Below are 24,213 nucleotides of genomic sequence, written 5' to 3' on the forward strand. Positions count from 1 at the left end.
GTAGCAGATCTACACGTTATCTACCCGTCGCAATGCACAGCGCTTTGGGCTTGTACATCTGTGTTTTTCCCGCAGTTAGTTGAATTATATCGATTCACAACTTTAGGATCGAACCAACGTCCGATGCAGACGCTATTTTGACCGATCCAGACTTGACAGATTCAACATTAACATTAACATTAAAGGGATAGTTCAGATTTTTTGAACTTAAGTTGTATGAAATACTTGCCATTAATATAGTGGTTGCAACTGTATTCATTGATTACCCAAGTCCTGTGGTGGGAGTTCTGCTCTGGTTTTGGTGAAATATCAAGTAGTTCCAGTCATTTTGTGGGGGGCACTGGGGGCCACGCAGTAAAAGTAAATGAATCCACAAAACTGTATTGTTGACCTATTTCTAAAATATTAGTGCAACTTCCGTTCTTTTTTTACCCCTCTATCACACAGAACTATGTTTTTTGTGTCCATATCACTACGCCCCAAAAAATAGTTCCATGTGATAGAGGGGTCAAAGTTGAACGAAAGTCGCTCTAATATTTTAGAAATAGGTCAACAATACAAATTACATTCGTTTTGTGGATTCATTTACTTTTACTGCGTGGCCCCAGTGCCCCCCACAAAATGACCGGAACTACTTAATATTGACCAAAACCAGAGCAGAACTCCCACCATGGGACTCGGGCAATCAATTAATACAGTTGCAACCACTATATTAATGGCAAATATTTCATACAACTTAAGTTAAAAAAATCTGAACTATCCCTTTAAATTAACAAGTTAACAACAGGGGGTTTCAATCTTATGACCATATGAACTTGGATTGTAGCCTACAACCAAAATGTTGTTTATATATAATGACCTGATTAAATTTATGTTCAGTACGTTATTGTATTTATTAAGCCTCGTTTTCAATCATTACCCCCCCACCCTCCGTGTTGTTAAGTTGGTCTGGTCTGGGGGTGAAAAGGTTTGTCCAGTTTGATTAAGATAACTCTAATACCTGACTCCGCCAGATGGGGGCGCTATTGATTCACAAGTTTTGAAACAAATGAATTGCATTTTTATGAATTGCATTTTTATAGCGCTTTTTCCAAGTGCTCAAAGCGCTTTACAACGGTTCATTCATTCATACATTGGGAGGTGAAGCGGCGAACAGTCGACGCCAGCGTCTTCACTTCCCACATTCACACACCGACGGTGGCGAGCTCACAGCCTCAGAGCGACCGACTCATTGGAGGCAATGTAGGGTTCAGTGTCTTATTGCCCAAGGACACTTCCCCATGTGGACAGGAGGAGGAGCCAGGATTCGAACCGCCAACCCAGGGATCATTGGACGACCTGCTCTACCTCCTGAGCCACAGCCGCCCACAAAACATGTGATTGTGAAGCAAGTAGTGTATTCCATGATCTGGCAGAGTCTCTAAATGCCAGTGGGTTTCAACCATTTTCATGTCAAGGTCCATTATTTATTTATTCAGCATTTGATGACATAAGGCCTCTCAGACCCATTTGAGCCACGGACCACCATTTGATGACATTTAGCCTCTCAGACCCATCTGAGCCACGGACCACCATCTGATGACATTTAGCCTCTCAGACCCATTTGAGCCACGGACCACCATCTGATGACATTTAGCCGCTCAGACCCATTTGAGCCACGGACCACCATCTGATGACATTTAGCCTCTCAGACCCATCTGAGCCACGGACCACCATCTGATGACATTTAGCCTCTCAGACCCATCTGAGCCACGGACCACCATCTGATGACATTTAGCCGCTCAGACCCATTTGAGCCACGGACCACCATCTGATGACATTTAGCCTCTCAGACCCATCTGAGCCACGGACCACCATCTGATGACATTTAGCCGCTCAGACCCATTTGAGCCACGGACCACCTTCTGATGACATTTAGCCTCTCAGACCCATTTGAGCCACGGACCACCATTTGATGACATTTAGCCTCTCAGACCCATTTGAGCCACGGACCACCATTTGATGACATTTAGCCTCTCAGACCCATTTGAGCCACGGACCACCATCTGATGACATTTAGCCTCTCAGACCCATTTGAGCCACGGACCACCATCTGATGACATTTAGCCTCTCAGACCCATTTGAGCCACGGACCACCATCTGATGACATTTAGCCTCTCAGACCCATTTGAGCCACGGACCACCATCTGATGACATTTAGCCTCTCAGACCCATTTGAGCCACGGACCACCATCTGATGACATTTAGCCTCTCAGACCCATTTGAGCCACGGACCACCATCTGATGACATTTAGCCTCTCAGACCCATTTGAGCCACGGACCACCATTTGATGACATTTAGCCTCTCAGACCCATCTGAGCCACGGACCACCATTTGATGACATTTAGCCTCTCAGACCCATTTGAGCCACGGACCACCATTTGATGACATTTAGCCTCTCAGACCCATTTGAGCCACGGACCACCATCTGATGACATTTAGCCTCTCAGACCCATTTGAGCCATGGACCACCATCTGATGACATTTAGCCTCTCAGACCCATTTGAGCCACGGACCACCATCTGATGACATTTAGCCGCTCAGACCCATTTGAGCCATGGATTTGAGCTATAGCTACATTTCACATTCAACATCGGTCTGAGTTGAGTTTAAAAATAGTCCGGCAGCCGACAGGCTTCTTTTGTTTAAAGTGGGAAATTTGGTATATAGTCTTCTTTTATTATTAATATTGTCTATATACATACATTAATGAATCCACTTGCTGACCGGCTGTCACTATTGGGGAATTTCTTTTATAGGTGTTTCTCGTGACCCTACCATTAACATCCTATGGCAGGCAAAGATGTCAAACTTTCCTTTTGCTTTAAGTAGCATGTGACGTGTCAAACTAGGGAGTTTTCATCATTCTGAATCCATTCCAAGCATTAGTTTATCACAAAATACACTCCTTGGGCTAAAAGCAGCCATAGCCACTACCCATAGCCAAAAATGTGCTGACCTCATTTGTCATGACGTCTATGGACGTTTTTAGCCCAAGGAGTGCATTTTGTGCAAAACTAATGCTTGGAATGGATTCAGAATCATGAAAAGCCCCTAGTTTGACATGTCACATGCTACTTAAAGCGCAAATAACATGCATTTTAAAACTGCTTTTAATATTTAATATCATATTGTCTATGTCCCTCAAAGTTATTTCTAATGGTTTGAGCCTCAATCACCACTCTGATATAACCAGGCCTTGTCATTTCTTTCTGGACTTTGAAAGCAGTTTTAGCTGCAGTACCACAATGTCCTGAGGTGGTGGGGGTGCTGATATGCAGATTATTTAATATTTGATTCATTATAATACTGATGCTAGATAAAACCAGGCTTGTTTCCATTCCATGCCAGTTTGGAAAATCAACAATGGTGGACATTGTAAACAAAGTGGAAATGCAAATTTGGAACTGAAGACTGAAGAAGAGGAGGAATTATACAAAGTAGGGTGACATTGATGACATCACGATGAGGCCAAAATCAGTTGAGCTGTTCCTGAGAGCAATTTCCATTAAAACACCCATATGATATGAAAGCCTGATTGTTCAAAAGTGGTTATTTGTGGGGATAGAAAACACATATGGGAGCCCCAAAAACACAAAAGAAATTGAAAAAGTTGAATTTTATGTTATAGGTCCTTTAAAGCATAAGGAAAGTTTGACATGTTTTCCTGCCATAGGATGTTAAATACAGATGTATACAGGGCCTATACATAAAGTAGACATGACAGAATAGTCTGGATTTGATATCAAAAGACATGGCTTTCCATGCCCAGGTCCTCCATCATGCTGTGTGAAGCCAAGCATGTTTAAGAACTGGCAGAAATCTGGAACTCCAGACGGGAGTTTAGAAGAACTGTGAAATGTGAATAGGAGCAGTCCACACAACCATGTTATTTATTTATTTATTTATTGAAGAACTTGATGGATGGACGGGCGGTTACATACAGTACTGTAGGCCCAGGGGTTCTCAACGTTTTTGGCCGGGGACCCCCGGAAATGCTTTGGCAATGTCTCGGGCGGGACCCCCGCCCCGCCCCCTCCCGACCCCCAATATAAATTGACTGCTACAATAACCTTAACCCATTTTGGGCGGGAACCCCTTTTGGTGTTTTAAGCATTATGTTATAATTTAGCTATTGAAAAATAGCAGATCTACAAGCTCATAGCGCGCCACCGAGTGGCGCGCTACGAGCTTGTAGGTCTGCTATTTTTGAAAAATCGTGAAAATAAATTTTTGAAAAAAATCTTTTTTTTTCCTTTTTTTTTGGAAAATAATTTGGGGACCCCCAAAAATAATTTGGCGACCCCCCGACCCGTGGGTCGCGAACCCCTGCTGTAGGGCAGCAGGACGGGCGGTTACATACAGTACTGTAGGGCAGCTGGTGTCTCGCAGACTGGTATTAAATCTGTGTGTACTTTCTGTGGGAAACAAGTTGATATTTCATGTGTCGGGGGGGGGGGGGGGGGGGGATACTTAGTTTTTGGCCAGGCCAATCAGCGGCAGCTAGAGGTCGGGATCAATGCATACACCCTGCTGCCTTGATCCCGCCTCTAGCTGCCGCTGATTGGCCAGGCCGTTTTGTGGCCGGAGCATCAAGTGTGCCTGAGAGTTCCCAGATGGGAGCAGGAGGGGGGGAACCCAGTGTACTCTCTGCTGCCCCATCTGGCGGAGTCAGGTTAGATACTTAGTACCGCTGAAGCAGACTACCATCCATTTTACCCGAGTCAGACATAACACAAACCTCTAATTTAGCAGAATATTAGGATATATGGTACAAGGAAACTAGTGAGTAAGTCCATGGGTCCAAATTTGGATTCTACATAGTGAAAAATGTATGATTTGACACCAAGATCATTCAAATAGGACAAGTCTATGGGATTTTATTGCGAAATGCAATATTACTGTATATTCAATGGCAGCCATCTTGAAAAATGGCCGCCATCTTGAATATTTTTTTGGCACAGTGGTTTTCTCAAAAGAGCAACCCCTAAGGAGTATGTGTGCCAATTTTGGTGCTTGTATCCGCAAGTGAACGGTTATTTCCGCTATCTGCCCCGCTAACATCTAATACAAAACACAGACGAGATCTATATTGCAATGCATACACAGGAAATACATATACACTCGTTGGAATGGTTACTTTATGTCTTATGATAAATCTTAGAAAAGGGAAATTATTGCCCAACGATGTTGCTTTTGCTACACAGTGCAAAAAAAGTAAGTCATTGTAAAAAAAACAAAAACAACAATACATTTACAATAACTGAAAGCACAGAAATTACTATCTGTCGAGAACATGGATTTGTTTCTTATGAGTATAACCTCTAATAATACAAAATTAGAAAGGCTGCAACAACATTAACGTGCTAACTTTCCATGCAGTTTCAGGGTTTACCCTTTAAGCCAGTTTCCCCTTAACCTGACTCCGCCAGATGGGGCAGCAGAGAGTACACTGGGTTCCCCCCTCCTGCTCCCATCTGGGAACTCTCAGGCAGACTTGATGCCGGCCATCAGCAGCAGCTATAGGCGGGATAGCTGCTGCTGATTGGCCAGGCCGTTTTGTGGCCGGGCATCAAGTCTGCCTGATAGTTCCCAGATGGGAGCAGGAGGGGGGAACCCAGTGTACTCTCTGCTGCCCCATCTGGCGGAGTCAGGTTAGTTTCCCCCTGCATGTTGCCGAATTCATTCACTCTGTTGCGTACCAAAAAATAGCTCACCACTTCATCGCAAGCTTACAGTACATCGGCAATTCTTTGTCACGAGACACCGTCGCACAACAAAGTAGGCTTAACCAGTGGCGTGCACAGATAGACACCTGCCCTTGCCCTCTGGACAGCAATGTGCCCTTTTGAAGTGTAGTTTATGTGGACCATGGTGACATTGATCAATTCTTGATACAAAAAAAAGCTTCCAATATATTATTTATGCCCCAAAATATATAAATCTCACACTATTAAGGTGCCCTTTTTTTCACTTGCACCTGCCCCTCTAAATGTCTGTGCACGCCACTGGGCTTAACCTCTCATTTACTAAAATACCCGTCGTGCCAATCTCAAATCAATCTCAAATCAATCTCAAATCAATCTCAAATCAATCTCAAATCAATCTCAAATCCAATCAATGCAGAGAACCAAGCAGGACGTCGTTGGCCCTGCATGGGTTCCAGCCTGATTCGCTGCGTTCCGCAAATCTGTTTTTTTTTTTGTCACTTCGCTGCTCAGTCTGGAAAGGGTCCGGAACGCAGCGATTCAGGCAGGAACCCAGGCTAGCAAGTCGTGGGTACGACAGTACAAAAATAACAGAGAGAGAGAGAGAGAGAGAGAGAGAGAGAGAGAGGCGTGAACTAAACTGGAATGGCCCTCTCGTTTAGATCTTGGTTTGCTTGTCATCTTCATCTTGCTTGGTTTGCTCTTCGTCGGAGCTGGAACTGCTAGACTCTCGCCTAGACTTCTTCTCCTCGCCGTCGCTCTTGACCGAGTCCTTCCTCTGCATCATCTCCACCTCCATGCTCTTCTTCCTCTCCTCGGACTCCATGTTGGCGAAGCGGGCTTCGATCTCGGTGGGGTCCACGTAGGTGTAGAAGTACGCCATGAAGGAGAAGATGAAGCACACGGCCACCAGCAGCGAAGCGAACAGGATGTACTCGGCCCACTGCAGGGGAGACAGGAAACACATGAACAGGATGTACTCGGCCCACTGCAGGCCAGACAGGAAACACATGAACAGGATGTACTCGGCCCACTGCAGGGGAGACAGGAAACACATGAACAGGATGTACTCTGCCCACTGCAGGCCAGACAGGAAACACATGAACAGGATGTACTCGGCCCACTGCAGGGGAGACAGGAAACACATGAACAGGATGTACTCGGCCCACTGCAGGGGAGACAGGAAACACATGAACAGGATGTACTCGGCCCACTGCAGGGGAGACAGGAAACACATGAACAGGATGTACTCGGCCCACTGCAGGGGAGACAGGAAACACATGAACAGGATGTACTCGGCCCACTGCAGGGGAGACAGGAAACACATGAACAGGATGTACTCGGCCCACTGCAGGCCAGACAGGAAACACATGAACAGGATGTACTCGGCCCACTGCAGGGGAGACAGGAAACACATGAACAGGATGTACTCGGCCCACTGCAGGCCAGACAGGAAACACATGAACAGGATGTACTCGGCCCACTGCAGGCCAGACAGGAAACACATGAACAGGATGTACTCGGCCCACTGCAGGCCAGACAGGAAACACATGAACAGGATGTACTCGGCCCACTGCAGGCCAGACAGGAAACACATAAACAGGATGTACTCGGCCCACTGCAGGCCAGACAGGAAACACATGAACAGGATGTACTCGGCCCACTGCAGGAAACACATGAACAGGATGTACTTGGCCCACTGCAGGCCAGACAGGAAACACATGAACAGGATGTACTCGGCCCACTGCAGGAAACACATGAACAGGATGTACTCGGCCCACTGCAGGCCAGACAGGAAACACATGAACAGGATGTACTCGGCCCACTGCAGGCCAGACAGGAAACACATGAACAGGATGTTCTCGGCCCACTGCAGGCGAGACAGGAAACACATGAACAGGATGTACTCGGCCCACTGCAGGCCAGACAGGAAACACATGAACAGGATGTAGTCGGCCCACTGCAGGCCAGACAGGAAACACATGAACAGGATGTAGTCGGCCCACTGCAGGCCAGACAGGAAACACATGAACAGGATGTACTCGGCCCACTGCAGGCCAGACAGGAAACACATGAACAGGATGTACTCGGCCCAATGCAGGCCAGACAGGAAACACATGAACAGGATGTACTCGGCCCACTGCAGGCCAGACAGGAAACACATGAACAGGATGTACTCGGCCCACTGCAGGAAACACATGAACAGGATGTACTCGGCCCACTGCAGGCCAGACAGGAAACACATGAACAGGATGTACTCGGCCCACTGCAGGCCAGACAGGAAACACATGAACAGGATGTACTCGGCCCACTGCAGGCGAGACAGGAAACACATGAACAGGATGTACTCGGCCCACTGCAGGCCAGACAGGAAACACATGAACAGGATGTACTCGGCCCACTGCAGGAAACACATGAACAGGATGTACTCGGCCCACTGCAGGCCAGACAGGAAACACATGAACAGGATGTACTCGGCCCACTGCAGGCCAGACAGGAAACACATGAACAGGATGTACTCGGCCCACTGCAGGCGAGACAGGAAACACATGAACAGGATGTACTCGGCCCACTGCAGGCCAGACAGGAAACACATGAACAGGATGTACTCGGCCCACTGCAGGAAACACATGAACAGGATGTACTCGGCCCACTGCAGGCCAGACAGGAAACACATGAACAGGATGTACGCGGCCCACTGCAGGCCAGACAGGAAACACATGAACAGGATGTACTCGGCCCACTGCAGGCCAGACAGGAAACACATGAACAGGATGTACTCGGCCCACTGCAGGCCAGACAGGAAACACATGAACAGGATGTACTCGGCCCACTGCAGGCCAGACAGGAAACACATGAACAGGATGTACTCGGCCCACTGCAGGCCAGACAGGAAACACATGAACAGGATGTACTCGGCCCACTGCAGGCCAGACAGGAAACACATTTCCTTAACCCATTTAGGCCTGACGTCGACATTTTTAAAATGTCTTCAAAATCCTGACAGTTTTCTGAAAAACCTTGTTTCGATATCAGTGGTGCTCAATATTTCATGTCAAGGACCCCAAAAATTATATATATGCCTCAGCCTCCGCCCCCCCATCTGAAAATATGTTGTTCCAGGGACCTCCCAGAAGCAAAGATTTGAGTTAAAATGTTCACTCTGTAAGAATATATATTCAAAGACTTGAGGCACATTTTCACGATTTTTCAAAAATAGCAGACCTACAAGGTCATAGCGCGGCACTCGGTGCCGCACTATGAGCTTGTAGATCTGCTATTTTTGAATAGATAAAGCATGACATAATGCTTAAACACCAACAGGGGTTACCGCCCAGAATGGGTTAACTAATTTGTACACACTCAGAGTTAAATTAACATTGAGTTTACAATATAAATTGGGGGTCCCAGAAATAGAAATGCCATTAAATAGGGGGTCCGTAGACTAATGCATGTCAAACTGGGGGTCCTTGAAATTAAACGGGTTGAGAATCACTGCTATAGCCGTGAAAATCTTCTCTTTTGGGGGTCGCTGGCATATCTTTTCAAATGGGGGTCCACGGGCTAACTAGTGTCAGTCTGGGGGTCCTTGACATGACACAGTTTGGGAATCACTGCTGTAATCCACCAACCTGATCTGGAAGCTGTGCTCCCTCTGCGATAACCAGCACGATGATGTTGCCCACGGCAACGGTAAACAACCACCCAGCCTGCAGCACAGACTTCATGTTGCTTGGTGCCTACAGGGGGGGCGATAACAATCATTTGTCTTTAATCCTTATATATATATCTTTCTATTTGACAGCAAATGTGAAATCTGTACGGAAATCACTCTTGAGCATGCGCACATGCACGCATGCACGCACGCACGCACGCACGCACGCACAGTTAAACACGCGCACAAACTATTATACAATTTACAATTCAGGCATTTAGCAGACGCTCATAATCCAGAGCGATTTACATTAAGCAAGAACAAAAAGCATGGCAATACATCATATACATACAAAAGTTATTTAAGAGTTAAGAAGAGTTTGGGGACATGTGGAACCAGAAGGGAGACGAGTTTGGGGACGTGTGTTTAGGAACCAGAAGGGAGAAGAGTTTGGGGACGTGTGGAGCCAGAAGGGAGAAGAGTTTGGGGACGTGTGGAACCAGAAGGGAGAAGAGTTTGGGGACGTGTGGAACCAGAAGGGAGAAGAGTTTGGGGACGTGTGGAACCAGAAGGGAGAAGAGTTTGGGGACGTGTGGAACCAGAAGGGAGAAGAGTTTGGGGATGTGTGTTTTAGGAACCAGAAGGGAGAAGAGTTTGGGACGTGTGGAACCAGAAGGGAGAAGAGTTTGAGACGTGTGTTTTGGAGCCAGAAGGGAGAAGAGTTTGGGGACGTGTGGAACCAGAAGGGAGCAGAGTTTGGGGACGTGTGGAACCAGAAGGGAGAAGAGTTTGGGGACGTGTGGAACCAGAAGGGAGAAGAGTTTGGGGACGTGTGGAGCCAGAAGGGAGAAGAGTTTGGGGACGTGTGGAACCAGAAGGGAGAAGAGTTTGGGGACGTGTGGAACCAGAAGGGAGAAGAGTTTGGGGACGTGTGGAACCAGAAGGGAGACGAGTTTGGGGACGTGTGTTTAGGAACCAGAAGGGAGAAGAGTTTGGGGACGTGTGGAGCCAGAAGGGAGAAGAGTTTGGGGACGTGTGGAACCAGAAGGGAGAAGAGTTTGGGGACGTGTGGAACCAGAAGGGAGAAGAGTTTGGGGACGTGTGGAACCAGAAGGGAGAAGAGTTTGGGGACGTGTGGAACCAGAAGGGAGAAGAGTTTGGGGATGTGTGTTTAGGAACCAGAAGGGAGAAGAGTTTGGGGACGTGTGGAACCAGAAGGGAGAAGAGTTTGGGGACGTGTGGAACCAGAAGGGAGAAGAGTTTGGGGACGTGTGGAACCAGAAGGGAGAAGAGTTTGGGGACGTGTGGAACCAGAAGGGAGAAGAGTTTGGGGACGTGTGGAGCCAGAAGGGAGCAGAGTTTGGGGACGTGTGGAACCAGAAGGGAGAAGAGTTTGGGGACGTGTGGAACCAGAAGGGAGAAGAGTTTGGGGACGTGTGGAACCAGAAGGGAGAAGAGTTTGGGGACGTGTGGAACCAGAAGGGAGAAGAGTTTGGGGACGTGTGGAACCAGAAGGGAGCAGAGTTTGGGGACGTGTGGAACCAGAAGGGAGAAGAGTTTGGGGACGTGTGGAACCAGAAGGGAGAAGAGTTTGGGGACGTGTGTTTAGGAACCAGAAGGGAGAAGAGTTTGGGGACGTGTGGAACCAGAAGGGAGAAGAGTTTGGGGACGTGTGGAACCAGAAGGGAGAAGAGTTTGGGGACGTGTGGAACCAGAAGGGAGAAGAGTTTGGGGACGTGTGGAACCAGAAGGGAGAAGAGTTTGGGGACGTGTGGAACCAGAAGGGAGAAGAGTTTGGGGACCTGTGGAACCAGAAGGGAGAAGAGTTTGGGGACGTGTGGAACCAGAAGGGAGAAGAGTTTGGGGACGTGTGGAACCAGAAGGGAGAAGAGTTTGGGGACGTGTGGAACCAGAAGGGAGAAGAGTTTGGGGACGTGTGGAACCAGAAGGGAGCAGAGTTTGGGGACGTGTGGAACTAGAAGGGAGAAGAGTTTGGGGACGTGTGGAACCAGAAGGGAGAAGAGTTTGGGGACGTGTGGAACCAGAAGGGAGAAGAGTTTGGGGACGTGTGGAACCAGAAGGGAGAAGAGTTTGGGGACGTGTGGAACCAGAAGGGAGAAGAGTTTGGGGACGTGTGGAACCAGAAGGGAGAAGAGTTTGGGGACGTGTGGAGCCAGAAGGGAGCAGAGTTTGGGGACGTGTGGAACCAGAAGGGAGAAGAGTTTGGGGACGTGTGGAACCAGAAGGGAGAAGAGTTTGGGGACGTGTGGAACCAGAAGGGAGAAGAGTTTGGGGACGTGTGGAACCAGAAGGGAGCAGAGTTTGGGGACGTGTGGAACCAGAAGGGAGAAGAGTTTGGGGACGTGTGGAACCAGAAGGGAGAAGAGTTTGGGGACGTGTGGAACCAGAAGGGAGCAGAGTTTGGGGACGTGTGGAACCAGAAGGGAGAAGAGTTTGGGGACGTGTGGAACCAGAAGGGAGCAGAGTTTGGGGACGTGTGGAGCCAGAAGGGAGAAGAGTTTGGGGACGTGTGGAACCAGAAGGGAGCAGAGTTTGGGGACGTGTGGAACCAGAAGGGAGCAGAGTTTGGGGACGTGTGGAACCAGAAGGGAGAAGAGTTTGGGGACGTGTGGAACCAGAAGGGAGCAGAGTTTGGGGACGTGTGGAACCAGAAGGGAGAAGAGTTTGGGGACGTGTGGAACCAGAAGGGAGAAGAGTTTGGGGACGTGTGGAACCAGAAGGGAGCAGAGTTTGGGGACGTGTGGAACCAGAAGGGAGCAGAGTTTGGGGACGTGTGGAACCAGAAGGGAGAAGAGTTTGGGGACGTGTGGAGCCAGAAGGGAGCAGAGTTTGGGGACGTGTGGAACCAGAAGGGAGAAGAGTTTGGGGACGTGTGGAACCAGAAGGGAGAAGAGTTTGGGGACGTGTGGAACCAGAAGGGAGAAGAGTTTGGGGACGTGTGGAACCAGAAGGGAGAAGAGTTTGGGGACGTGTGGAACCAGAAGGGAGACGAGTTTGGGGACGTGTGTTTAGGAACCAAAAGGGAGAAGAGTTTGGGGACGTGTGGAACCAGAAGGGAGAAGAGTTTGGGGACGTGTGTTTAGGAACCAGAAGGGAGAAGAGTTTGGGGACGTGTGGAACCAGAAGGGAGAAGAGTTTGGGGACGTGTGGAACCAGAAGGGAGAAGAGTTTGGGGACGTGTGGAACCAGAAGGGAGAAGAGTTTGGGGACGTGTGGAACCAGAAGGGAGAAGAGTTTGGGGACGTGTGGAACCAGAAGGGAGAAGAGTTTGGGGACCTGTGGAACCAGAAGGGAGAAGAGTTTGGGGACGTGTGGAACCAGAAGGGAGAAGAGTTTGGGGACGTGTGGAACCAGAAGGGAGAAGAGTTTGGGGACGTGTGGAACCAGAAGGGAGAAGAGTTTGGGGACGTGTGGAACCAGAAGGGAGCAGAGTTTGGGGACGTGTGGAACTAGAAGGGAGAAGAGTTTGGGGACGTGTGGAACCAGAAGGGAGAAGAGTTTGGGGACGTGTGGAACCAGAAGGGAGAAGAGTTTGGGGACGTGTGGAACCAGAAGGGAGAAGAGTTTGGGGACGTGTGGAACCAGAAGGGAGAAGAGTTTGGGGACGTGTGGAACCAGAAGGGAGAAGAGTTTGGGGACGTGTGGAGCCAGAAGGGAGCAGAGTTTGGGGACGTGTGGAACCAGAAGGGAGAAGAGTTTGGGGACGTGTGGAACCAGAAGGGAGAAGAGTTTGGGGACGTGTGGAACCAGAAGGGAGAAGAGTTTGGGGACGTGTGGAACCAGAAGGGAGCAGAGTTTGGGGACGTGTGGAACCAGAAGGGAGAAGAGTTTGGGGACGTGTGGAACCAGAAGGGAGAAGAGTTTGGGGACGTGTGGAACCAGAAGGGAGCAGAGTTTGGGGACGTGTGGAACCAGAAGGGAGAAGAGTTTGGGGACGTGTGGAACCAGAAGGGAGCAGAGTTTGGGGACGTGTGGAGCCAGAAGGGAGAAGAGTTTGGGGACGTGTGGAACCAGAAGGGAGCAGAGTTTGGGGACGTGTGGAACCAGAAGGGAGCAGAGTTTGGGGACGTGTGGAACCAGAAGGGAGAAGAGTTTGGGGACGTGTGGAACCAGAAGGGAGCAGAGTTTGGGGACGTGTGGAACCAGAAGGGAGAAGAGTTTGGGGACGTGTGGAACCAGAAGGGAGAAGAGTTTGGGGACGTGTGGAACCAGAAGGGAGCAGAGTTTGGGGACGTGTGGAACCAGAAGGGAGCAGAGTTTGGGGACGTGTGGAACCAGAAGGGAGAAGAGTTTGGGGACGTGTGGAGCCAGAAGGGAGCAGAGTTTGGGGACGTGTGGAACCAGAAGGGAGAAGAGTTTGGGGACGTGTGGAACCAGAAGGGAGAAGAGTTTGGGGACGTGTGGAACCAGAAGGGAGAAGAGTTTGGGGACGTGTGGAACCAGAAGGGAGAAGAGTTTGGGGACGTGTGGAACCAGAAGGGAGACGAGTTTGGGGACGTGTGTTTAGGAACCAAAAGGGAGAAGAGTTTGGGGACGTGTGGAACCAGAAGGGAGAAGAGTTTGGGGACGTGTGTTTAGGAACCAGAAGGGAGAAGAGTTTGGGGACGTGTGGAACCAGAAGGGAGAAGAGTTTGGGGACGTGTGGAACCAGAAGGGAGAAGAGTTTGGGGACGTGTGGAACCAGAAGGGAGAAGAGTTTGGGGACGTGTGGAACCAGAAGGGAGAAGAGTTTGGGGACGTGTGGAACCAGAAGGGAGAAGAGTTTGGGGACCTGTGGAACCAGAAGGGAGAAGAGTTTGGGGACGTGTGGAACCAGAAGGGAGAAGAGTTTGGGGACGTGTGGAACCAGAAGGGAGAAGAGTTTGGGGACGTGTGGAACCAGAAGGGAGAAGAGTTTGGGGACGTGTGGAACCAGAAGGGAGCAGAGTTTGGGGACGTGTGGAACTAGAAGGGAGAAGAGTTTGGGGACGTGTGGAACCAGAAGGGAGAAGAGTTTGGGGACGTGTGGAACCAGAAGGGAGAAGAGTTTGGGGACGTGTGGAACCAGAAGGGAGAAGAGTTTGGGGACGTGTGGAACCAGAAGGGAGAAGAGTTTGGGGACGTGTGGAGCCAGAAGGGAGCAGAGTTTGGGGACGTGTGGAACCAGAAGGGAGAAGAGTTTGGGGACGTGTGGAACCAGAAGGGAGAAGAGTTTGGGGACGTGTGGAACCAGAAGGGAGAAGAGTTTGGGGACGTGTGGAACCAGAAGGGAGCAGAGTTTGGGGACGTGTGGAACCAGAAGGGAGAAGAGTTTGGGGACGTGTGGAACCAGAAGGGAGAAGAGTTTGGGGACGTGTGGAACCAGAAGGGAGCAGAGTTTGGGGACGTGTGGAACCAGAAGGGAGAAGAGTTTGGGGACGTGTGGAACCAGAAGGGAGCAGAGTTTGGGGACGTGTGGAGCCAGAAGGGAGAAGAGTTTGGGGACGTGTGGAACCAGAAGGGAGCAGAGTTTGGGGACGTGTGGAACCAGAAGGGAGCAGAGTTTGGGGACGTGTGGAACCAGAAGGGAGAAGAGTTTGGGGACGTGTGGAACCAGAAGGGAGCAGAGTTTGGGGACGTGTGGAACCAGAAGGGAGAAGAGTTTGGGGACGTGTGGAACCAGAAGGGAGAAGAGTTTGGGGACGTGTGGAACCAGAAGGGAGCAGAGTTTGGGGACGTGTGGAACCAGAAGGGAGCAGAGTTTGGGGACGTGTGGAACCAGAAGGGAGAAGAGTTTGGGGACGTGTGGAGCCAGAAGGGAGCAGAGTTTGGGGACGTGTGGAACCAGAAGGGAGAAGAGTTTGGGGACGTGTGGAACCAGAAGGGAGCAGAGTTTGGGGACGTGTGGAACCAGAAGGGAGCAGAGTTTGGGGACGTGTGGAACCAGAAGGGAGCAGAGTTTGGGGACGTGTGGAACCAGAAGGGAGAAGAGTTTGGGGACGTGTGGAACCAGAAGGGAGCAGAGTTTGGGGACGTGTGGAACCAGAAGGGAGAAGATTTTGGGGACGTGTGGAACCAGAAGGGAGAAGAGTTTGGGGACGTGTGGAACCAGAAGGGAGCAGAGTTTGGGGACGTGTGGAACCAGAAGGGAGCAGAGTTTGGGGACGTGTGGAACCAGAAGGGAGCAGAGTTTGGGGACGTGTGGAACCAGAAGGGAGCAGAGTTTGGGGACGTGTGGAACCAGAAGGGAGCAGAGTTTGGGGACGTGTGGAACCAGAAGGGAGCAGAGTTTGGGGACGTGTGGAACCAGAAGGGAGCAGAGTTTGGGGACGTGTGGAACCAGAAGGGAGAAGAGTTTGGGGACGTGTGGAACCAGAAGGGAGCAGAGTTTGGGGACGTGTGGAACCAGAAGGGAGCAGAGTTTGGGGACGTGTGGAACCAGAAGGGAGAAGAGTTTGGGGACGTGTGGAACCAGAAGGGAGCAGAGTTTGGGGACGTGTGGAACCAGAAGGGAGCAGAGTTTGGGGACGTGTGGAACCAGAAGGGAGCAGAGTTTGGGGACGTGTGGAACCAGAAGGGAGCAGAGTTTGGGGACGTGTGGAACCAGAAGGGAGCAGAGTTTGGGGACGTGTGGAACACACACAGATACCTGTGAGTAGGAGAACTCCAGGCCAGTGACGGAGAAAACCACCTCCCCTGCAGTCATGAAGAAGTACTGCGGGATCTGCCACGCCATGTGGACGGTGTTGGGGTCGATGTCCTTCACGGCTCCGATGCCCTTGCACTGGAACACGCAGACACATCATCATCAACATGACACGCAGACACATTACCATCATGACACGCATACACATCATCATCATCATGACACACAGACACATCATCATCATCATGACACGCAGACACATCATCATCACATTGGAACACACAGACACATCATCATCACACTGGAACACAGACACATCATCATCATGACACGCAGACACATCATCATCATGACACACAGACACATCACCATCACACTGGAACACGCAGACACATCGTCATCATGACACACAGACACATCATCATCATGACACGCAGACACATCATCATCATGACACGCAGACACATCATCATCATGACACGCAGACACATCATCATGACACGCAGACACATTATCATCATGACACGCAGACACATCATCATGCATTATTTTATACTTTAGCTATTGAAAAATAGCAGATCTACAAGCTCATAGCTCTGCACCAAGTGCCGCGCTACGAGCTTGTAGATCTGCTATCTTTGGAAAAGCGTGAAAAAGTGGCGCAAATCTTTGAATATATTATATTCTTTCAGAGCAAACGTTTGTAACTCATATCTTTGCTTCTAGGGCATCCATGGAACAACATATTTTCAGATGGGGGTCGGCGGCCAATTACATATAATTGTATTAATGTGTAGTGTGCAGTGAGCGAGGTAATGGGTCAGTGAAGTGACCCGGTTGGTTCCCAATGGGAACCGGTTCAGTTGTTTTTGGTTCTTAGTCCATGAGCCAGAGCTCCAACATTGGTGGGGAAAACTAGACCTATATTAAGTTGTTTATAGGATCAATACAAGTAAATTAATACATGATAACCCTTCCACAGTAGTAGCTTTTTCATATTTTCGATTATTTTGCACATTGCAAATTTGTAATACAATACATCATTAAGTCTTCGTGTAAGTAGTCAATTGGGGCAGTTTCATGGTGATAACAATCTAATATAGGTATGGTTTTGCCCTCAATTCATAATTATTAACGTTCCAATGTTGGAGCTCCGCCTCAGGGACTAAGAACCAAAAAGAACTGAACCGGTTCCCATTGGGAACCAACCGGTGGAAAGGGGGCCACAGTGAGCAAAGTAATTCCCGTCAGAAAAGTGACAGAAGCGTAGCATGCAGTGAGTGAGGTAACTCGTCAGCAAAGAGACAGAGAAACATAGAACATATTGTGCGAGGTAACTCACAATTCCCTCCAATAAATTGGAGGGAATGACCATAGTGTAGGAGCTGCCCATGCCAAACTCCTGAGTGAAGGTGCACACTTCACCCACGCGGCTCTGGATCCTAAACTCGGCCCTGAAAGACAATGAAAGATAAACTCATGACTTGAGACTCAAAAACAGTATGTATTAAGTTCGTATTAACTTTGAAGTTAATACGAAGTGAATACTACAGGAGAGTCTACTGATGCTTTTGTGGAGGCATATGAGAGTGCAGGACTGGAAGTCAATGTTGGAAAGACAAAAATCCTGGCGCAATCCCACCCTGCGCATCCTCTCCAGCCTTTTGACGTATCCATCCATGGCAACTCGGTAGAGCAGGTCAAAGTCAAAGTCAAAGTCGTACGATTTGTCACACACGTTACCGCAGTGAAATTTGTTCTCCGCATTTGACCCATCTCTTGGAGCGGTGAGCCGCAGCCAAGGAGCGGTGAGCTGCAGCCGTGCCGCGCTCGGGAATCATTTGATTAGTAGATTTGACCCCCAATCCAACCCTTTGATGCTGAGTGTCAAGCAGGGAGGCATTGGGTCCCATTTTTACAGTCTTTGGTATGACCCGGCCGGGGATCGAACCCCAACCTCCCAGTTTCAGGGCGGACACTCTAACCACAAGGCCACTGAGCTGGTTCCCAGATTTTGCTACCTCGGGTCTATGATCAACAACACCAACGACCCTAGCGAGGGATATCAATAACAGGATCCGCTCTGCCCATCAAGCCTACAGAAAGCTCTACCACCGTGTCCCCAGGGGATGGGGATATTTATTTTGACGTAGCGGTGTGTGAATAATATGATTCTGTGAGAGGTGTAATAATATATAGAGGAATCATGATTCTGTGAGAGGTGTAATAATATATAGAGGAATCATGATTCTGTTAGAGGTGTAATAATATATAGAGGAATCATGATTCTGTGAGAGTTTGACTGCCATTGGATTTTTTTGAATTTTTGTTTTTCCATGTCACATGAAAGCAGGGAATCATAGCTTCAAATTGACATATTGGTTGTTCAGTTTGACCCACCAGTTTTGGAGATATGGCTTATAGAGTAATGTCTTGCAGAGAAACAGCGAGTTGAGAAAACAGGCTTGAAAGGTTCACTTCTGTGGTCTCTAACATTACTCCTAGCTACATGTTTAAGCATTTATTTCATATTTACATGTCGATTTCAGCTCTGACACTTATTTCAGACATGCTCTATTATGTGAATAGTCTGCCTGTTATTAACTCATTTAAAAAAAAAAGTGATTCTCCTCCAGTGAAAAGCTGGAATTTGCGCGATGGCAGGCTCTCAGTCAAATCTGGTCACATATATAGAGGAATCATGATTCTGTGAGAGGTGTAATGCTGGTGTAAACTTGGTGTAATGCTGGTGTAAACTTGGTGTAATGCTGGTGTAAACGTGGTGTAATGCTGGTGTAAACGTGGTGTAATGCTGGTGTAAACTTGGTGTAATGCTGGTGTAAACTTGGTGTAATGCTGGTGTAAACGTGGTGTAATGCTGGTGTAAACTTGGTGTAATGCTGGTGTAAACTTGGTGTAATGCTGGTGTAAACTTGGTGTAATGCTGGTGTAAACTTGGTGTAATGCTGGTGTAAACTTGGTGTAATGCTGGTGTAAACTTGGTGTAATGCTGGTGTAAACTTGGTGTAATGCTGGTGTAAACTTGTTGTAATGCTGGTGTAAACGTGGTGTAATGCTGGTGTAAACTTGGTGTAATGCTGGTGTAAACTTGGTGTAATGCTGGTGTAAACTTGGTGTAATGCTGGTGTAAACTTGGTGTAATGCTGGTGTAAACTTGGTGTAATGCTGGTGTAAACTTGGTGTAATGCTGGTGTAAACTTGGTGTAATGCTGGTGTAAACTTGGTGTAATGCTGGTGTAAACTTGGTGTAATGCTGGTGTAAACTTGTTGTAATGCTGGTGTAAACGTGGTGTAATGCTGGTGTAAACTTGGTGTAATGCTGGTGTAAACTTGGTGTAATGCTGGTGTAAACTTGGTGTAATGCTGGTGTAAACTTGGTGTAATGCTGGTGTAAACTTGGTGTAATGCTGGTGTAAACGTGGTGTAATGCTGGTGTAAACTTGGTGTAATGCTGGTGTAAACTTGGTGTAATGCTGGTGTAAACGTGGTGTAATGCTGGTGTAAACGTGGTGTAATGCTGGTGTAAACTTGGTGTAATGCTGGTGTAAACTTGGTGTAATGCTGGTGTAAACGTGGTGTAATGCTGGTGTAAACGTGGTGTAATGCTGGTGTAAACTTGGTGTAATGCTGGTGTAAACTTTGTGTAATGCTGGTGTAAACTTGGTGTAATGCTGGTGTAAACGTGGTGTAATGCTGGTGTAAACTTGGTGTAATGCTGGTGTAACCGTGGTGTAATGCTGGTGTAAACTTGGTGTAATGCTGGTGTAAACTTACAGGCCCTTGGGTAACAGCTTGTACTCCGACATGTTCATGTACTCGATGTACGGAAATGTCTCCTCCCCCACGGTGACATTCAAATCTCCATGATAACCGTTCACAAATCTGGAGGGAGAGAATTTGTCAACAAAACCAAAAGTTGATCTTTACCACGATACTGTAGGTCCTCATTCACAAAGGAGAAATACGCCATAGTGTAACGGAAGCGTAAAGGTCATGCGTATAGATAGCGGAAAATCCGTCCGATCACGCTACGGTTAAGTCCCGTGTTATTCAGGGAACCAGGTGTAATCACTTAATTTGTGCGTATCGCCGAGTGTATCCTTTCCGCATTTTTTCCAAGCGATTCGCCTGGTGTCGCCTGGTTTGATGGAACATCCACGACCATATAAGGCAACAGGAAATATCGAATTACGTCATCATACACTGCACAGAGGATTCCCAAGTTTTATATTATATACAACAGCCGCGATGAGCTTGTAGAGCAGTTCATTTTGACAGGCGGGTCTCTGCACGGACAGATCTTCAAGCAAACAGCGCAAGTTATATGTATATAATTATAAACGAAACTTGCCAACTTGGCACGCATTGCTTCACTCCTTGTTAAATGTCAGAACGTTAATTAGTTAACTGATGTTACAGTTACTTTCACATAATGAGAAAGAAGTTAATTTGTAGCTACTGTTCACCACACGACCAAATTCTATATTACAACTCGCCCTCGGCAATGATAAAAGGCCCTATTGATTAGTCTACTGCGGTGATTGATTCCCTGCCCTGCACTGTCGGATTTGGACTAAAGGCTATATTTCATCCGATCCAACTACGTTGTATGTTTCCTCAGCTGCAGGTAAGAGTTGGCTATTCTGTGTGGCGTCCGCATGTGATCAATATACATTATTATAAATTAATACCACGACGCAAATGGAGGCAGATAGGTGCTTGCAGCAAAGGCATTTAGGCCTACGTGAAACTTTAATTGGCTGAGTCTCTGTCAACATGCTGATCAGCGAGTTACAGTGGTAATAATAATCATCATCAACAGCCTTTCTTGTCTGTCTGTCCGTCATGTTTGTGAACAAGCGTGAGTGGAGGTGAGCTGGCTTAAAACTATGATATGACTGGCCGACTTTCAAACACGCTGATGCCATTCATTCAAATAGGCTAATGTGGTCTTCTATTTTTTTATATAGGGCTAATCCCCCCCCCCCCCCCCCCCCACACACACACACACACACACACACCGACAGTCAGACTGACTCAAAGGAGCTCCGTAACAAAACAATTTCAATAGGCCTAAACTTCAGACATTACTACACTAAACAACGTTGGATTCGTACAGTGCAGAATGCAGATAAGTGTATGTTCTTATTATAATTGTGAGTTTGTTTTTTAACATGCAGCGCGAGTCCGCGAGAGCCGATCTACAAGCTCACAACGCGTTGCACTGCGAGTAGAAAGCTGTCAAGTGAGCAGCGCAATCACGCATGCTAGAAATATCCTAATAAATAAATAAAAAGGTGTCGGGCTTGCAGGGGCAGTTTCTGTATGGGACTCTAGGCTAACCTGCTTCTAGAATGCATGCATTTAGGCATAGCCTACAAGTGATACTTGGCTTTTATATAAGCTATCATTCTTTTATGTGCTGACCAATGTTTTGGACACATGCCTACATATTTTATCTGAAATTGGGGACTTTTAATTGAGTCAGCATGAAGACTAAAGCCTTCTGAATAAATCTACGCAAGCAGTAGCCTACACGACCCTCTGAGCTGGCGCAGCTTTTAGCGGAGTTTCCGACCAAACAACGTCACCGTCAAGTTCACGTTCAAGTTCATGAATTCCCACGTAATGTGGGAATCCACGTACATGCCTGTCCGCTCACGCTCCGCTCACGTAACGTCACTTTATGAGCGTAAACGCCGTTGTGAATGAGGACCTGTATGTTTACTGTACTGAGCGAGAGTCATCAACGCATGCAGACAGTGACAGCACTTTTTTTGAAAATGCTAAATTTGTCACTCCAAATATCCTCATTATCCTAATCATACAACTCAGTGATGCTGATTGATGAAAACGTGAGCATTGCCTAGACCGGTGGTTCCCAAACCTTTTCATGTCCAGGACCCCCAAAGTGACACTAATCAGCCCGCGGACCCCCATTTGAAGAGATAATGCCAGGGACCCCCATTTGAAGAGATAATGCCAGGGACCCCCATTTGAAGAGATAATGCCAGGGACCCCCATTTGAAGAGATAATGCCAGGGACCCCCATTTGAAGAGATAATGCCAGGGACCCCCATCTGAAGAGATAATGCCAGGGACCCCCATTTGAAGAGATAATGCCAGGGACCCCCATTTGAAGAGATAATGCCAGGGACCCCCATTTGAAGAGATAATGCCAGGGACCCCCATCTGAAGAGATAATGCCAGGGACCCCCATCTGAAGAGATAATGCCAGGGACCCCCATTTGAAGAGATAATGCCAGGGACCCCCATCTGAAGAGATAATGCCAGGGACCCCCATTTGAAGAGATAATGCCAGGGACCCCCATTTGAAGAGATAATGCCAGGGACCCCCATTTGAAGAGATAATGCCAGGGACCCCCATTTGAAGAGATAATGCCAGGGACCCCCATTTGAAGAGATAATGCCACGGACCCCCATTTGAAGAGATAATGCCAGGGACCCCCATCTGAAGAGATAATGCCAGGGACCCCCATCTGAAGAGATAATGCCAGGGACCCCCATCTGAAGAGATAATGCCAGGGACCCCCATTTGAAGAGATAATGCCAGGGACCCCCATTTGAAGAGATAATGCCAGGGACCCCCATTTGAAGAGATAATGCCAGGGACCCCCATTTGAAGAGATAATGCCAGGGACCCCCATCTGAAGAGATAATGCCAGGGACCCCCATTTGAAGAGATAATGCCAGGGACCCCCATTTGAAGAGATAATGCCACGGACCCCCATTTGAAGAGATAATGCCACGGACCCCCATTTGAAGAGATAATGCCAGGGACCCCCATTTGAAGAGATAATGCCAGGGACCCCCATTTGAAGAGATAATGCCAGGGACCCCCATCTGAAGAGATAATGCCAGGGACCCCCATTTGAAGAGATAATGCCAGGGACCCCCATTTGAAGAGATAATGCCACGGACCCCCATTTGAAGAGATAATGCCACGGACCCCCATTTGAAGAGATAATGCCACGGACCCCCATTTGAAGAGATAATGCCAGGGACCCCCATAAGAGAAGATGTTTACGGCTCTAGCAGTGATTCTCAACCTGTTTAATTTCAAGGACCCCCAGTTTGACATGCATTAGTCTACGGACCCCCATTTAATGGCATTTCTATCTCTGAGACCCAAATTTATATTGTAAAAACTCTGAGAGTGTACAAATGGAACCAAATAGGGTCCATTTTGTTCCATTATTACACACTCAGAGTTACAGACCCATAAGGGTCTCCATTTGGCTCCTAACTATCATTTAGGGAACCGTGGGCCGCCCTAGACTATGCTAGAGTAGCCTCGGAAACCCAGACGTTTTTATTTCCAGGGAGAAAAAAAAGTCTGGGTCCGAGTCCACTTCAATTCGGCATAGAGTAGCGCAAACATCACTCACTCTCTGCTGATTTCTGATCGTCTGCACCTTTGTTTAATTGACACACACGCACACATACACACACACACTCCTCTCTCTCTCTGTCGCTCTAATTAATTAGTCTCATGTCTAGCAGCTGCGCATAGTTTCTCCCGGCAGATCCTGCCGGGAGCTGCCTATGCCATAAAAAGCATAGGTGAGTTCCAGGATAATGCTAGAGTAACCTCAGTGAAGGACCTTCCCAAACAAAATACTACAGTATATGACAGTTTTTGCACTTGCCTGATTGCATTGTTGCCCTGCTCTGGCTTGGCTGACAGGTCTAGAAACTGCATGGTGAGAGAGAGAACAACAAGGAAAGATCAATACAGGTCTAAGAACTGCATGGTGAGAGAGATAACAACAAGGAAAGATCAATACAGGTCTAAGAACTGCATGGTGAGAGAGAGAACAACAAGGAAAGATCAATACAGGTCTAAGAACTGCATGGTGAGAGAGAGAACAACAAGAAAAGATCAATACAGGTCTAAGAACTGCATGGTGAGAGAGAGAACAACAAGGAAAGATCAATACAGGTCTAAGAACTGCATGGTGAGAGAGAGAACAACAAGGAAAGATCAATACAGGTCTAAGAACTGCATGGTGAGAGAGAGAACAACAAGGAAAGATCAATACAGGTCTAAGAACTGCATGGTGAGAGAGAGAACAACAAGGAAAGATCAATACAGGTCTAAGAACTGCATGGTGAGAGAGAGAACAACAAGGAAAGATCAATA

The 24,213-nt window shown here is 48.0% G+C and overlaps 1 protein-coding gene across 1 annotated transcript in view; it reads right to left on the reverse strand.

Moving 5' to 3' along the window:
* Positions 1–6,260: 6,260 nt before the first annotated feature.
* The window catches only part of LOC306917172 (solute carrier family 15 member 1-like), a gene marked incomplete at its 5' end in the record, with an annotated part of 43,825 nt that continues 25,872 nt past the window's right edge, over positions 6,261–24,213 (reverse strand). The window contains 6 exons of the mRNA XM_079495305.1: positions 6,261–6,691; positions 9,381–9,488; positions 16,032–16,166; positions 17,371–17,482; positions 19,824–19,931; positions 23,720–23,766. Of these exons, the coding sequence (XP_079351431.1) occupies positions 6,407–6,691; positions 9,381–9,488; positions 16,032–16,166; positions 17,371–17,482; positions 19,824–19,931; positions 23,720–23,766 (795 nt within the window). The 3' untranslated portion in view covers positions 6,261–6,406. The remainder of the gene's footprint in view (positions 6,692–9,380; positions 9,489–16,031; positions 16,167–17,370; positions 17,483–19,823; positions 19,932–23,719; positions 23,767–24,213) is intronic.

The sequence above is a fragment of the Electrona antarctica genome (assembly GCF_951216825.1).
Source record: "Electrona antarctica genome assembly, chromosome: 24".
NCBI classification, from domain to species: domain Eukaryota; kingdom Metazoa; phylum Chordata; class Actinopteri; order Myctophiformes; family Myctophidae; genus Electrona; species Electrona antarctica.